The 14,245-nt window shown below is 63.5% G+C and overlaps 7 protein-coding genes across 7 annotated transcripts; 4 read left to right on the top strand and 3 right to left on the bottom strand.

Annotated features, from left to right (window-relative positions):
- Positions 1 to 95: 95 nt before the first annotated feature.
- MSE1 (glutamate--tRNA ligase MSE1) lies at positions 96 to 2,515 on the top strand (the record flags this gene model as incomplete). The annotated part of the gene is made up of 10 exons (XM_076649408.1): positions 96 to 347; positions 412 to 484; positions 547 to 632; positions 744 to 914; positions 985 to 1,155; positions 1,213 to 1,362; positions 1,471 to 1,890; positions 1,968 to 2,085; positions 2,144 to 2,331; positions 2,414 to 2,515. The coding sequence occupies 10 exons, from the start codon at positions 96 to 98 to the stop codon at positions 2,513 to 2,515; spliced, it is 1,731 nt and encodes a 576-aa protein (XP_076504999.1).
- A 337-nt stretch (positions 2,516 to 2,852) lies between these two features.
- Positions 2,853 to 4,292, bottom strand: JCM10292_000506 (uncharacterized protein; the record flags this gene model as incomplete). The annotated part of the gene is made up of 2 exons (XM_076649409.1): positions 2,853 to 3,878; positions 3,936 to 4,292. 2 exons carry the CDS (start codon positions 4,290 to 4,292, stop codon positions 2,853 to 2,855), a joined length of 1,383 nt encoding a protein of 460 aa, XP_076505000.1.
- A 1,137-nt stretch (positions 4,293 to 5,429) lies between these two features.
- JCM10292_000507 (uncharacterized protein) lies at positions 5,430 to 5,933 on the top strand (the record flags this gene model as incomplete). Its single annotated transcript, XM_076649410.1, has 4 exons — positions 5,430 to 5,538; positions 5,599 to 5,607; positions 5,668 to 5,753; positions 5,814 to 5,933. 4 exons carry the CDS (start codon positions 5,430 to 5,432, stop codon positions 5,931 to 5,933), a joined length of 324 nt encoding a protein of 107 aa, XP_076505001.1.
- A 156-nt stretch (positions 5,934 to 6,089) lies between these two features.
- Positions 6,090 to 9,496, bottom strand: MSH1 (mismatch repair ATPase MSH1; the record flags this gene model as incomplete). The annotated part of the gene is made up of 11 exons (XM_076649411.1): positions 6,090 to 6,236; positions 6,299 to 6,520; positions 6,579 to 6,800; positions 6,857 to 7,007; positions 7,066 to 7,187; positions 7,241 to 7,330; positions 7,387 to 7,624; positions 7,680 to 8,205; positions 8,260 to 9,082; positions 9,141 to 9,364; positions 9,424 to 9,496. The coding sequence occupies 11 exons, from the start codon at positions 9,494 to 9,496 to the stop codon at positions 6,090 to 6,092; spliced, it is 2,838 nt and encodes a 945-aa protein (XP_076505002.1).
- Positions 9,497 to 10,066: 570 nt separating this feature from the next.
- JCM10292_000509 (uncharacterized protein) lies at positions 10,067 to 11,365 on the top strand (the record flags this gene model as incomplete). Its single annotated transcript, XM_076649412.1, has 3 exons — positions 10,067 to 11,077; positions 11,211 to 11,279; positions 11,342 to 11,365. 3 exons carry the CDS (start codon positions 10,067 to 10,069, stop codon positions 11,363 to 11,365), a joined length of 1,104 nt encoding a protein of 367 aa, XP_076505003.1.
- Positions 11,366 to 12,026: 661 nt separating this feature from the next.
- JCM10292_000510 (uncharacterized protein) lies at positions 12,027 to 12,245 on the bottom strand (the record flags this gene model as incomplete). The annotated part of the gene is made up of 1 exon (XM_076649413.1): positions 12,027 to 12,245. One exon carries the CDS (start codon positions 12,243 to 12,245, stop codon positions 12,027 to 12,029), a length of 219 nt encoding a protein of 72 aa, XP_076505004.1.
- A 716-nt stretch (positions 12,246 to 12,961) lies between these two features.
- On the top strand, positions 12,962 to 14,169 carry SPT15 (TATA-binding protein; the record flags this gene model as incomplete). Its single annotated transcript, XM_076649414.1, has 6 exons — positions 12,962 to 13,125; positions 13,320 to 13,407; positions 13,537 to 13,734; positions 13,809 to 13,883; positions 13,941 to 14,030; positions 14,101 to 14,169. 6 exons carry the CDS (start codon positions 12,962 to 12,964, stop codon positions 14,167 to 14,169), a joined length of 684 nt encoding a protein of 227 aa, XP_076505005.1.
- Positions 14,170 to 14,245: the final 76 nt, after the last annotated feature.

The raw sequence follows: 14,245 nt of genomic DNA on the forward strand, positions 1-14,245 counted from the left end.
GAGGAGAGACTACAACGCAATAGTAATGCGGGGTAAGGACGGGGCGATGAAGTCGACGGTTGGCGTCACGGCGAGTGCAGTGGAGCAGCGAAGGAATGTTGAGGACAGCCAGGGTCGCAGTACAGCCTCGCTGGAGCATCCTCCCAGCCCACCGCCCCTTCTCGTCGTCGTCGCGCTCCCTCTGCCCCTCCTCGTCCTCACAACCTGCGAAGACTCCCAAACTCCGCTTTGCTCCCTCGCCGACGGGCTATCTGCACCTCGGCGGACTCCGCACCGCCCTCTACAACCACCTCCTCGCGCGCAAACTCGGCGGAAAGTGGGTCCTCCGCATCGAAGACACCGACCAGGTCCGTCGACGTCTCTGTTCTGGCATCCTTTACGGGCATTGCTGATTCCAAGAGACCCTCGCAGACCCGGTATGTCGAAGGCGCGGTCGAATCGCTGCTGGGGACGCTCAAGTGGGCAAAGCTGGACTTCGACGAGGGTTCGCCTCACTCTTCTTGGACGCGCATCTCTCTCTAAGCTGACCTTACTCGTCTCGTGCAGGTCCAGGAGTAGGCGGACCAAATGAACCATACTTCCAATCGCAGCGTAAGGACGTGTACGACCGTTACCTTGACCCGCTCATCGCAGTCAGTCGCGCATCCTCCTCGTCGCTCTCGCACGGACGCCTACAATGCTGTGCATCGTGCTCGGGCTTGAGCTGGAGTCCAGGTGCAGGACTGACTCGACGCTCTGCGCAGTCCGGCAAAGCCTACCACTGCTTCTGCACGCCCGAACGCTTGGCCGCAATGCGGAAACGGCTGCAGAAGGAGGGCTCGCACGAAGGGTATGATCGGCGCTGTCTCGGCCTGTCCGCAGACGAGGTCAAGGAGCGACTTGAGAAGGGCGAGCGCAATATTGTGCGATTCAAGGTGCGCGCTTTTCTTCCGCTTCTCGTTTCCCAGGCCGCGCAGAGTGCCTCATGCTGCATCACCCCTGCAGAGCTTTTCCGGCGCACTGAAGCAAGAGGATCTGATCTACGATGCGATCCACTACGACTCGCTTCCGCTTGAGGACTTCGTCCTGCGCAAGTCGGACGGGCTCCCGACGTACCACTTTGCCAACGTCGTCGACGACTACGAGATGGGCGTCACGCACGTCCTGCGCGGCGAGGTGTGTCATCTTGAGCCTCACTGGTAGGAGCAAGACACTCATGCTCGAGACTCGTAGGAATGGCTTCCCTCGACGCCGAAGCACCTCCAGCTCTACGACGCGCTCGGTCTGCCCCGGCCTCAATTCGCGCATCTCCCGTTGCTCATCAACCCTGACGGAAGCAAGTTGAGCAAGCGTGCAGGAGATGTCAAGGTCGAGGACTACATCGTGCGTTCAGCGTCTCCCATGCCTCTGCCCGGCGAGCCGCGCGACTGGCCTATGCAGCGAGCATCTCGCTACGTGACGAGGCCGGGCTCGCTAACTCCTCACGCACAGGCCAAGGGGTACGAACCCGAAGCGCTCCTCAACTTTGTCGCCCTCATGGGCTGGTCCCCCCAATCCTCGTCGTCGTCGTCCCCATCTCCCGCCTCCTCCGCTGCGACCGACTCCTCTTCGGCCGCCACAGTCGCAGCGAGCAACGAAGAAGTCCTCCCGCTCGCCGACCTGATCGCAGCCTTCTCGCTCGAGGGCGTCAACAAGAACCGCGCGACGATGCAAAGCGCCAAGCTCGACTTTCTCAACCGCGCTCACCTCCGCCTGAAACTCGCCGACACGTCGCCCGGGGGCGGCAGGGCGGATGTCGCCAAGAGGGCGAGGGAGGTAGTGCGCGGAAAGTGGCCCGAGTTGGAAGGAAGTGTGGAGAGGAAGAGGCTGCTCGAGGAGGAGTACCTCGCGAGGGTAGTGGACGCGCTCAAGGTGCGCATCGCTCCTCTTCGATGCTTCTGAAGAATGATTTCTGCCTGGCGAGCTGACCCTCTGAGACGTGCGCACAGGACCGTATCCACACGCTGCTCGACATCCCCTCGCTCGGCGCCTACTTCTTCCACCCGCCCGTCTACGACTCTGCACTCGCGACGCAGCTTTACAAGACCGTCTCTCCGGACGCTCATGGTACGCTATGCACCGCCTTACCCTCCCGCTCTTCAGTCCTGACTTTCCCGCGCCACAGCCGAGTCCCTCCGCTCCGCCTCCACCGCGCTCGACGCCCTCCCCTCTTCGGCTTTCACCTCTCCCAGCGCCGCCAAAACGCCAAGCGTCAAACACACGCTCGACGAGCTCGTGCTTGCGCGCCCGGGCGGGAAGCGCGCTGCGAAGGAGGTGATGAACCCGCTTCGGTGGGCGCTCACGGGGCAGAAGGTGCGTTGTGTGCGAGCTCTTCGGGATGGCTATGCGCCGCCCTCTGCAGCTTGAGCTGACCGTCCGCGAGTACGCCGCACAGGTTGGCGCTGGAGTTACCGACGTCGTTGCTGTGCTTGGCAAGGAGGAGGTCTTGCGTCGCATCGAGGCAGCACTTGCCTGGTCCGAGGCTCAGCAGCAGTAAGGCAAGGACCGCTTCCGTGGATTGTATTTCGTGTTGTACCAAGGATACATCAATTCGCATCTCTTTCGCCATCCAGCTTCGGGCAGTCGGGAAGGCCGCGTGGAAGGCGTAGTGCTTGCCAGCGGTTCATTCTCTCGAGGCGACTAGACCCTCTGTCAGCGATCTCTTCCGAGAAAAGTGTATCGATACAAACGCTGTGCATACATGCAGCGCGGTTGGGAGGGTGCGAGTGCAGAAGCAGGAACAAGAAAGGACCCAATGCGAACAACAGGAATCGGCGTGCGCATACGTAACGCAAGAAACAGCAGTGTCTGTCTCCCCTTTTCCCCGGTTCCCGTCACTCCATCGGATTCGTACGGCCCTGCTGCGCGACGCGCTCGTCCCTTTGCCCCGCTCCGGTGCGGAAGCACCCGCACAGCAGCCAGTCGAGCAGCCCGACCCTGTCCTCGCCCTCTTCTCCCTCGTCCGCATGCGCCCGGCGCCCGTAGTAGGCCGTCGGCATGGGCGTGGGCGAGTAGGGCCGCGAAGAGGTCGACGAGACGAACGATCCGGAGGGAGAGGGCGCGCGGAGCGGATTCGTCGCGCTGGCGCCACCTGCGGCAGAGAAGGTCGCGACGCTTTGCTGCGAGTGGCGAGAGACGGCGTCGGGGCGGGTGGGCGTTGCGGAGGTGACGATCACGTCGACGAAAGGGTTCGAGGCCGCAGGAGTGGTCGACACGAGTTGCGCTGAGAGAGGACGCGGCTTCGAAGGCGACGAGGTTGCGGAAGGAGGAGAGGCAGGCAAGGGCGGCAGGTCTTCGATAAAGCGCGACCCGGTGCGCACAGTCCGCTCGCTTGCCGTCGATACGAGCGAGACGAACGAGGCGTTCGACGGCGAGAAGGGGTTGTCGCGCGCGCGTGCACTGACGGGCGTTACGAGCGAGTCGGTCTCGGCGTGTGGCGAGGTAGTGGGCGTTCGGGCGGGATCCACATCGTCGGGTTCTTCGCCGACCCGTGCGAGCCCTCCCGCGCCTGATGCTGCTGCACCGGCTGACCCGCTGGCCGAGTCTTCTCCACCAGCGTCGATCTTGACGCTTAGCTTTCGCCACCCTCTTCGCCCGCTGAAGCCGCCTTCTGTTGGCGATGCGACAGGCGAGGCCGGCCCGCCGAGTTCAACTTCGTCCGCTTCGAGTCCGCCCAGACCATTGCTCCCTCGTCGTCTTCGGCTGCCGGCACGAAGCAGGTGGGATGTGCGGCGTACGAGGCTCGTCGGGGAGGGGAGGTCGACGGGCGGCGCGGAAGGCATGGAAGGGTAGACGAGTCGGGTTGAGCGGCGTAACGAGGCTCGTCGCTGCGCATCTGCGCGAGACCAGCGAGCGAGATTCTGCACGGCACGACGTCAGTGAGTGTCCACAAATTGCACAGAGAATGGGGTGCGCACCTCCTGAATTCTGCGCTCCTCGGCAGCCTCGTCCACCTCGGCCTCCTCAGCATCTCGCTCCTCAAGCGCGACATCCTCGCTCGTGGTCCGCACACGCCCGTACTCGCGGTCGTCGAGGCGGGCCTTGCCCTTGCCCTTGTCCCTCCTCGAGTTCCTGACACCGAGGTCGCCATCCTCTAGCACGTCGGTCAGATCGCCGCCTTCGCCGGCGTAGGGCACCGTGGGCGGTGAGCGCTTCAACGGCGAGTCGTAGGGCTCGACGGGCGCGGTGGCGAAGGTGCGAGTGGGCGATGTCGTCGGAAGAGCGGGTGGGGAGGAGCGAGCGGGGGACGACGGTCCTGCTTCGGCGGGTTGCATGGGTCCGGGTGCTCCCTGCAGAGCTGCTGTTTTGCTCGAGAAGCCTCGCAACTGGCGTAGCTCGGTGCGGATAGCCGGTTGCGACCGGTCGGGCTGATGAGGCGGTGCCACGGCCTCAAGCGCAAGGGCAAGGGCCACCGAGCGTACGCGCTGGATGCTCGAGCTCAGTAGATGGCAAGGAGGGCCTCGAGCACGAGCGCTGCCGTCTTCCGGCGAGTGAGTGACAGTCGCTCGTCGTCGCTCCGCTCGAACAGCTCGCGTCGCGGCGCTCCTTTGCCCTCTCCGTTCCGCGGCGTTCTCTCAAGCGCATCGTGCAAGCCCTACGCTGCAGTTCAATCGCGCGACCGCAGTCCGTTACGCTCAGTCTGCGATAGTCCACTCTTCTTCTCGCGTCTCCGTCATCCTCGACGCTTTGAAGCGCCGCCCTCTGCCTATCAAGCTGTCGACGCATGCTCAAATCTGCACGACTGTATGCCATGGTCTCGCGGACTTCACGAGGCGGCGCTGATCCCGGCTGGTCGCGTCCGCGACCTGTCCGCACCTGCAAGGTGGCTCCTGACAACTCCTGGACATCCGAAGCGGCCTTTCCGCGGCTTGGCTGGCCTGCTGCGTCCTCGTCGTCCTCCTGCTTGCTGCCTCCTTGTTTCTCAGTTTACCTGCATCCCCGCTCCCGCTCTCTCACGGTTCGCTGGGTCCAGCCGTGCTTCACTACATGGCCGCCCGTCACATTCACATTCACGTGCCCGACTCTCGCACGATCCCTCAACGCCTCGAAGATGAGAGGACGAGGGGTGAGATGTTTCCTCCTGAGGGCCTTCGCTAGTTGCTCGAGGGTGGCCGCTGAAACTTGCTGCGCATTGCAGAGGCTCACGGCAGGTGAAACCGCGCCCTGTGGCGTACCTTACGCTGATCACTTCGTGTTCAGCTCTCGGATCGCTTCATGCCCTGCACAGTACACGCGGAACAAATGCCATCCTCCGCGACGCAAACGCGCCCGTCCACGATCATGCAGTAGCGGAGGAGACTCGATTGCGCGACCTGATCAAAAGTATTGCGACCGGTCGTTACGGTCCGTCAAGTTCCCTTGGCTCTCTGGACAAAGATTGACTGTCTCTCCTCGCAGAGCTGATTGCATCTATGCAGCCTGGGCGTACCAAGACGAACGAGATACAGGCAGAGATCCGCCGGCTCGAATCGGACAATGGAGATCATACATACAACCTGTTTCACGTTATCGAGGATCGCCGTGCGTGAGCGTCATCAAGTGTCCCCGTGGCTGACTTCACTAACCGCTTGTTTGCGACAGTTTACCTCAGTCCGTCAGGCTGCCACTTCAGAGCCGCGAAAGAAAGCTCACACACATCTTGCGTGGCAGTCAATGAGTTCCGTGCCATCCTGAGAGGACAGTTTGGGGGGGATGAGGCGGACGACCTGGACGATGCCGAGGAAGAACAGCACGAGGTGCGCCTTGCCGATCGCATTCCATTGAGCGCGCCGTGCTGATTTTCACGGCCCTCACAGCACCTCCGGCACCTGCGCGCGATGCAAGCCGACCGCGGCGAGGCGAGCCTCGGCGTCGGTCGCGTTGGTCCGGGCAACTACCGCCGCGCAAGCGTATACGCCGGCCGCCGCCGGTACTGAAGGTCCTGTCTGAGGGGGCCAGGACACGCGTAGCGCACCAAGGTACCTCATCTCCGACCTTGCCGGCTGTCTAGCGGCCTGCAATCATGAAACCTCGATGACCTTCTCAACGAAAGCCGCTCGAATCTGCTGCCTTCTTCTGCTAGTTCGTAAGTCCTACACCTCCCCCGCGAGCACTCGGTCGCGCATCTCGCGCGCCGTCAGAATCGCTCGCGGCGGCATGCCCGCCAGTCGCGCAATGACGAGACCCGCAGAGTCGCTGTTGAGCCCGCGGCGGATCGTGTGCACATAGCGAACCGAGTCCTGGGACCGAGCGCACAGTCAGTGCGACTCTTGGAGGGAAACGGGAGAGAGTGTGGGCGCACCTCGTCCTCCTCGACGTCGGTACACCAGAACTCGACACCTTCCCACTCGCCCTTGCCGCGCGGGTCCGCCTCGTCATACCCGAGCAGCGCACCCAGGCGGTGATAGTGCGTCGCAAAGAGCGTGCGTGAGCGGTTGACGTGTGTGAGGTGCTCGAGCGCGGCGTAAGCGATGGCGAGACCGTCGATGGGAGAGGTGCCGCGACCGAGCTCGTCGAGGAGGACCTTCGAGCAGTGCTGAGTCAGCGCTTCGCAGCGACGTGAAAGTAGTTGAGGAAATCACCAAGGAACGGCTTGTAGCATTCTCAAGAATCGACGTGCACTCGTCCATCTCGATCATGAAGGTGCTGCGGTCCCTGTCGAGCTCGTCGCGCGCGCCGACTCGGCTGAATACGCGGTCGAAGACACCCATGCGGACCGATTCGGCCGGGACGTACGAGCCGGCCTGTGCAAGAACGGCGATGAGTGCGGTCTGGCGCAGAAAGGTGCTCTTGCCGGCCATGTTCTGCAAGAAGTGTGTGAGCTTCGGCAAACATACGATGGCAGGGCGCAATAGCGTACAGGACCCGTCAAGACGTGGACAAAGGACGGTTGCTCGGGTTGATCGTCGGCGTGATGAAAGGTCACCGAATTGGGCGTGAACGAGCGGTTGTGAGAGATGAGAGCATTCTCGACGGTGGCATGTCGACCTGCGACAACCTCGAGCGATTTGCTGGTGCGCACGGGGGTGTGAGCAACTGTCATTTTGGCATGAGGGCAAAGGCACGCACCTCTCGTCAACCTCGGGTCGCACCCATCGGTTCTCCTCCGCCAGTTCCGCAAAGCCCATGACGACGTCGAGCTCGGCAAGCGAGTCGGCGGTCTGCAGGAGCGGATCGTACTTTTCGAGGACCTGCCCGCAGCCTCGTCAGATAGTTGTCTCTCGGAGAAAGAAGTCGCACGAACCCGTGCGACGAGAACCTGGGTCGCCTCGACTTCGAGGTTCTGGATGCGCGCCGAGACGTCGACGATCTTGCGGTGGAGGCGAGTCCAGTCCTGCACGACGCTTTGATCAATGGCGAGATCGTAGCGTGCGAAGGAACCCGACCAACCTGAATCACGTAGAGCCGGGTCGAATTGGTCTTCTGGTGGACGAGCGCCTGCGGATCCTTGTCGATCTTGGCGACGCCATCCTTGACGATAACATGTACGGCGGGACCAACGCGCACTGCGACTTTGAGGCGCAGGTTCTTCGACTGGTATCGTTCGCGAAGCGAGTCTTGCAGCGAGGCAGCCTCTGCACGCAAGCCGGCAAGCTCTTCGTGTAGTGCAGCGAGCTTGGGCGAGAAGCTGCAGAATAAGTCCGTCAGCATATGCTGCCGACAGAGTCGATGGGCGTGCGCACTTTGGCCGAATCACCCACGCTTGCGCGTCGCCCCACAGGCCCTCCTCATGCTCGTCCGCAGCAGCGTCTGCGTCCTTGGCGCGATTCGCCGCCCGCTCTCCCAGCTCTGCCGCCAACGCCGCCGCCTTCTCGGCCTCCTCCGTCCGCTTCGTGAGCGCCTCCTCGTCAATCGCCGCCTCGATCTCGTCGGCGAGCACGTCGTACTCGCCGAGCTGCTCGACCAGCTCTCCGACCGCTCGCACTTCCTGCACCGTCCAGCCGCGCGCCTCGGCGTCTGCAGGCTGGGGCACCGCCTGCGCGAGCTCGGCGCGCACCGTCTGCAGCGCGCGCATGGTGCGCTTCAGGCCGAGGAGGTCGTGTGCCGGGTGTGCGCGGCGGAGCGCGAGGCGTTGGAGAAGGCGGGGCGTGTCGTCGAGCGTGCGGAGGAGGGCTCGCAAGTACGAGCGCGACGAGGGGATCAGCTCGAGGAAGATGGTGACGAGCGAGAGGCGGGCGTTGATGGTGGGCAGGTCAGTCGAGGGGGCGCCTGCAGCTGTTGTGTCAGTATTCAGAGCTCTAAAATTCGTCAGAACCGACTCACAGAGTCGCTCGATGAGCAGACGGTGCCCGCCCGGCGTGACGGTCCGCTTGACGGCGCCGAGCAGACTGCCCCGAACGCCTCCGCGCAGGCTCTCGCGGATCTCGAGCGACTTGAGCGTCGTTGCGTCCATCTGCATGATGCTCGCCGGGTCGACAAAGCGCGCGGCAGTGCGCGGCGGCGGGGTCGAGACGAGCGTGTTGGCGAGGTAGGCGAGGAGGACGGCTTCGGCAGCCGAACTGGCCGATGGGATTGCACTAGACGTCGAGGGAACGGCGTCGGTCGAGGTAGAAGACAGCATGATGCCCTCGCGCAGCTGCTCGCCCTGTAGCAGCTCGAGGATGCGCCCGCCGAGCTTGCTGTCCGTCAGACGCTCATCGACGACGACCTCCTTCGGCTGGACGAGATGGATGTCGTCTCGCAGCGACGAAAGCTTCGACATTCGCGTGAAGGACGCGCCGGTCGAGATATCGCGATACGCCAGGCCGACCTCGTCGCGAACGCTCGAACCGTCGGCCACCCCGAGCGCGAGGACAAAGTTGCTGCGCTCGAGTTGGACGAACGACTCGTCGACGCCAGTGCCGGGTGTGACGACGCGCGTGACCTGCCGGGACGTGACGGCCGTATCGCGCCCAGCCTCCTTGAACTCCTCGACGATGACGACCTTGTGGCCGGCTTCGACGAGGACCGAGACGTGCTTTTGCAGCTGGTGGATTGGGAAGCCGCACATCGCCTGCGGTGTCTTCTTGCCGGCCTTGGTGAACTGCTTGCTCGTCAGCTTGATGCCGAGCAGCTTGGCGACAACCTTGGCTTGGTCGAAGTAGCTCTGATCAGCAGAGATAGGTCAGCGCGGCTCTCCACGTCATCGTACTCGAGAGTCGCACCTCGAAGAACGACCCGACCTGGGTCAGCAAGATGGCGTCCGGGTAGGCGGCAAGGTCTTTGCGGATCGCGGCTTCGAGAGCAGTCATTGTTACCGGCGACTCTGCCTCGACCGCTGCTTCTGCGCCGTCCACGTCCTCCTTGGCCTTTTCTACAGCGACGTTGGGCGTGCGTCGCCGCACAGTCCGCTTGAGCGGTTTCGCCTGCTCGTCTGATTCTGCCGCAGCTGTCGAGAGAGCCCTGTCAGCGCTGCAACCGCAAAAGGGTGATGCACGCGGCACGTACACAGCGTCGTCGGCTTCCCGTCCAGTCCTAGCGGCGGCAGCCTCCTGCGCTCGACGCCGTATTCATCGAGCATGACCCGCGAGGGCGGTTCCGTCGACGAGGAGCCGCTGGTGCTCCTCGTCGTCCTCGAACGGGCTCGACTGGTGGTCGTAGTGACTGCATAGCTTCGAATGCTCGTGCTCGACGGGCGCAGCACGCGCACAGACGGCTCGACGAAGAGCCGTCGTGCGAACATGGTGCGGAGCGAGCGAGGCGGTGTAGACGGGGACGCGGCTCGAACGGAGGACCCTGCCGCCGCTCAGAGCTTGTCACTGCGTAGTCTGAAGCTCCACACGGACTCGGAACGCTGGCGTCGTGCGGCGACGAGCGAGCAGAAGCGAGAGAAGGACAAGTCGCCGGGTTCGCTTCGTTCGCTACCTCGTGCTCCGCCGGAAGGGCCTGCCGAGAGCTGCCGAGCCTTGTCGAGCTCGCACAGGGCGTACTCGCTTGCTGCCAGCACTCTGCACCTCGAGACTGCCGAGTCGCTCCTCGTTGATCTTCATCAGTCGGTGCGTTCCTCCCGCCGCACAAAACGTGTTTGTAGCTAGTCTAGAGGTACTGACACGCTCGAGTGCGATCGCAGAGCTGCCTTAAGCCACCCGCCATGCCCATCCCGCTCCTCCCGCTCGAGCTCATCCGCCTCATCGCCGAGTACGTCGTCGACGACCTCGACGAGCACGCCGGCCGCGCAGAGTGCTTCCGCCTCGCGCGCGTCTGCAAGGCGTGGGGCACGCTGGTCCAGCCGCTCGCGTGGCGCACGCTCACGGTCGACCCAGGGATCGACATGCGTCCGCTCGACTACGTCCTCAAGCATCCCGAAGTGTTGCGAATTGTCGAAGTTGTCGATGCTCGCTGCCCGCGTCTGTCGGCGAACAACAAGGTTGCCGTCGGCGAGATCAGCGAATACCACGCCGCGAGGCTCGTCACCCTGCTGCCGTGGTGCACCAGCCTCACGGACCTTAAGCTCGCGCCCTGCGCGGCGCCGTTCCGCTTGCTCGCCGCGACGTCCGTTCTCCCGCTCGCATCGTCGCTCAAGACTCTCGCTCTTGCCCTCGACGTCGATGTCTTTCATTGCGACTTCGTCGTGTCTTGCCTCGCCCGCTTTGCCGGCCTGCGCACGCTCCACCTCTTCATCGAGTGCGACGAAGCGCGCGAGGTCGTGATCAATCCTTCCACGCCCATGTCCACTATCCCTCTGCGCGAGCTCAAGGTCGGCCTGAGGAATTCCGCCGATTTCGAGCGCCTTCTCTTCAGTCTCACCTCCCGCATCAACCCGCTCACTCTATACCGCTGCGCTCTCCTCGACTTCTGCGGCAGCTCGATACTTTTCGATTGGCTCGGCAAATGCCAATGGCTGCTTATTCTTGAGATCACCGCATTCGACGAAGAGACTCTGGACAACCTATTCGAGGACGTGTGCAGGCTCCTCCCGAGCCTGGTCTCGCTCCTCAGCTTGAACCTCTATCCTTTCAACATGTCGCCGTCAAGCCTCTCTTCTTCATGGCAGTCGGAGCGGCCGTGGTCGCTGCTGCTCGACACACTCGCCGCGATGTCGACACCCCTCGTCTGCATAGTCGGCGGACTGTTCTTCGAAGCCTCGAGCGCCGCCTATCCGGTCCATCGCGATCCCTTTTCCCGATCCCGTAGATTTGATGATTCGAGCCATCACGCTCATCGCCTTTGCGTGGTCGGACGACGAGGACGACGAATGGTTCGTGGATTTGGAGGACGAGTACTGCGGCGTACAGGTCCAGCTCGTCTACATGCCCGACAAGGGCGGGACTGGGCGCAAGCGGTGGTATAGGGTGCCGTGGTCGGTGCGCGCGCTTACGTCTCTTCCCGGAAAGAGCCGTTCGCTTACCTCTTCTTCGAGCAACAGGCTGACGACGCCGCCAACGTCTAGCCCTTCCACCTCTCCGCACGAGCGCGCACGACGAGCGACGAGCTTTCCAGTTGTACAATGAGCAAACCTACGTACTCGGTCAAGCAGTGCCTGCGCAGTGTCGAGAGAGACTGGCCAGCGGAGAGACTGGAGAGGTCGCAGGCAGCTTCGCTGTCATTGAGCCCGGAAAGCAAGAAGATGGGTTTCGAGGCAGCCTCGTAGGAGGCGGTACGTGCGAGCGTGCGCAAGAGAAGCAGGTCGTGCAAGCAGGGATCAGGGAGAGCAAGCGGGGCCTCGGGAACGAGAAGGGCCGCAGCATAGCCCTTCGCTTCGTCGTCTCATCCAGGTAGCCCTCACTGAAGCATGTCAGCGGTCAATGGGAGTGCGAGTGCGATTTTTTTTTTTCTTGTATCGGAAGTGCATTGCGTCTGGCTCGGCTCAACAACCGCTAATGGCTACGCACATTCGTGCCCTAATGGCGTAGACAAGAGACAGGGGCGGCTCACTCCCAAAGGGAGGTATGCCTGAATCCTGCGTGCCAGAATATACAGCAGCTAGATCGCGGGGGCACGAGGGGTATGACAGAAGAACGGAGAATAGAACAAGGAAAGAAGAGATCACGAGAGAAGAGAGTAGCCGTCCCAGGGGAGAACCTCAAATCGAGGGCCGTGCGAGCGAGCCTTCAAGAGAGGCGATCAGCGACGGTAAGGAGCGCCCGATCCGCCAATTCAGCGCTGCTTGGAGATGAGGATGTTGGGTTGAGCGGGCGGATGCGTGCCCAGCGCGCGTCGACCAGCGATTGGAGCGCGACGGCGACGACGGCGCGGAAGGCCGGGTGCGCCTCGCGCGGTGCAAGGGCGTGCAGGGTGGGCAGGCCGAGCAGGATCTCATCACTTGCCATGGTGGTCGCCGTGAAGGCTGGAGAGACGGCGGTGGCGAGCAAGGTTGTGAGTGCGATCCAGAAGTTGCGCAAGTACTGGCAGTTGAAGATGGCGTGCGCGAGAGTGTCCGAGGCGCCGCAGAAGAGGCACGCGTCGCCGGCCGCGAGCTGCTGCTTATGAAGGCGGCGGCGGGTACGAAGGGCGCCATGGAGAATGAGCCAGTGGGTGTGCGCCTCGAGTGCCGTCGCCGGCGGGAGCGCGACCCATCGCCATGCTTTTTCGACCGCGGTTGAAGGAAGTGACGGCGGGAGGAGCGAGGCCAGACGGGTGCTGATGGGCGCCGTGGAGCGGAGCGCGACGAGAGCGCGGCGGGCGGCCGCAGCGGAAAAGGATGGCGGGAGGCCCAGGAAGGAGAGGGAGCCCCGGGGAGGCTGCGAGGGAAGAGGGAGGGACACAAGGTGAAGTCGAGGTGGAGGGCGGATCGAGCGACGAGGCGGCGACGGAAGCGGCCGCCCTCGCTTCTCCCGTGACTCGCTTGTGTGGCGTGCACGACTTTGCTGTCTGTGCCTGTGCTGCCCTGAGCCTGCCCGCTGCCTGCCTGCCTGTCCACCGCGCCCTCGCCGTCCCCGACCCGCTCCCCCTCGCCACCCCGTCCCCCCGCCCGCCGCTCTCTCCGCCGAGATCGCGCAGCGCACGCACGAGCTACTCCCACGCAGCCCAGAAGACCCACCGAGCCATGTCCGGACTCGTCCTCCCCTCGCGCGCCCCGAACGGCTCCGCTCCGGCCCATGCGGAGTCAGACGCACCCGCCGCCGACAAGGGCAAGCAGGTCGCGCAGCAGGGGCAGGACGACGCCGGTGCAGTCATCCCCGGCGTCAACGGCATCGTGCCGACATTGCAGTGAGTCTCGCGCGCACGCTCAGCCCGAGACGGCGACCCGGGAGGTGGAAGCGCGGGGAACGGGCGGGTGAACAGGGAGGTGCAGGCGGATTGCGAGCGGTGCAGGGGGCGGGACAGCGTTGCACACCGTCTGCTGTGACACTGTGTTGACCCCGCGCTGCTCCCACCCTCTCCTTGTCGTGCTCTTCTCCCAGGAATATCGTCGCGACCGTCAACCTCGAGTGCAAGCTCGACCTCAAGACGATCGCGCTTCATGCCCGCAACGCAGAGTACAACCCCAAGGTTCGTCTCGTTCCTGCCCTCCTGCTCCCGCCGTCTTGGCTCGACAGAAGGCTGAACGAGACTTGAGCTGTCCCTCCTCTCGCTGTGCGCGTTCCCCCCGTTTCTGCTTCGCTCGCCTATCGAGAGTAGCGTTTCGCGGCCGTCATCATGCGTATCCGTGAGCCCAAGACGACGGCGCTCGTCTTTGCGTCAGGCAAGGTCGTCGTGACGGGTGCCAAGTCCGAGGACGACTCGCGTCTCGCGGCACGCAAGTATGCGCGCATCATCCAGAAGCTCGGCTTCGAGACCAAGTTCACCGACTTCAAGATCCAGAACATTGTCGGCAGTGTGCGTGGCGCTCTCTCGCTTGCGTCGAAGCGTGACGCACTGACCCTTCTCGTCCACCCGTTCGTTTCTGGCAGTGCGATGTCAAGTTCCCGATCCGGCTGGAGGGGCTCGCATACGGCCACGGTCACTTCTCGTCGTACGAGCCGGAGGTGTGTCTCGCCGTTCTTCCCCTCGTCACTCTGCGTGCTCACGTTCTGCTATCGCAGCTCTTCCCGGGTCTCATCTACCGCATGGTCAAGCCCAAGGTCGTCCTGCTCATCTTCGTCTCGGGCAAGATCGTCCTCACCGGTGCCAAGGTGCGCTGCACTCGCTCAAAACCCTTTTCACCGCCGGGCAGATGAGGACTGACGCGCTCAACTCCCCCAGTTCCGCGAGGAGATCTACCAGGCCTTTGCGCAGATCTACCCGGTTTTGAACGAGTACCGCAAGCCCTAAGCTCGCAACAGCCTACGTTAAACTCGGCCGTCCCGGCTCTCGTCCCACTCGCAACCCTCGATACCCCTCGACTTCT

This window comes from Rhodotorula paludigena, assembly GCF_050403205.1.
Source record: "Rhodotorula paludigena JCM10292 DNA, Rt_paludigena_JCM10292v1_ctg24, whole genome shotgun sequence".
NCBI lineage: Eukaryota > Fungi > Basidiomycota > Microbotryomycetes > Sporidiobolales > Sporidiobolaceae > Rhodotorula > Rhodotorula paludigena.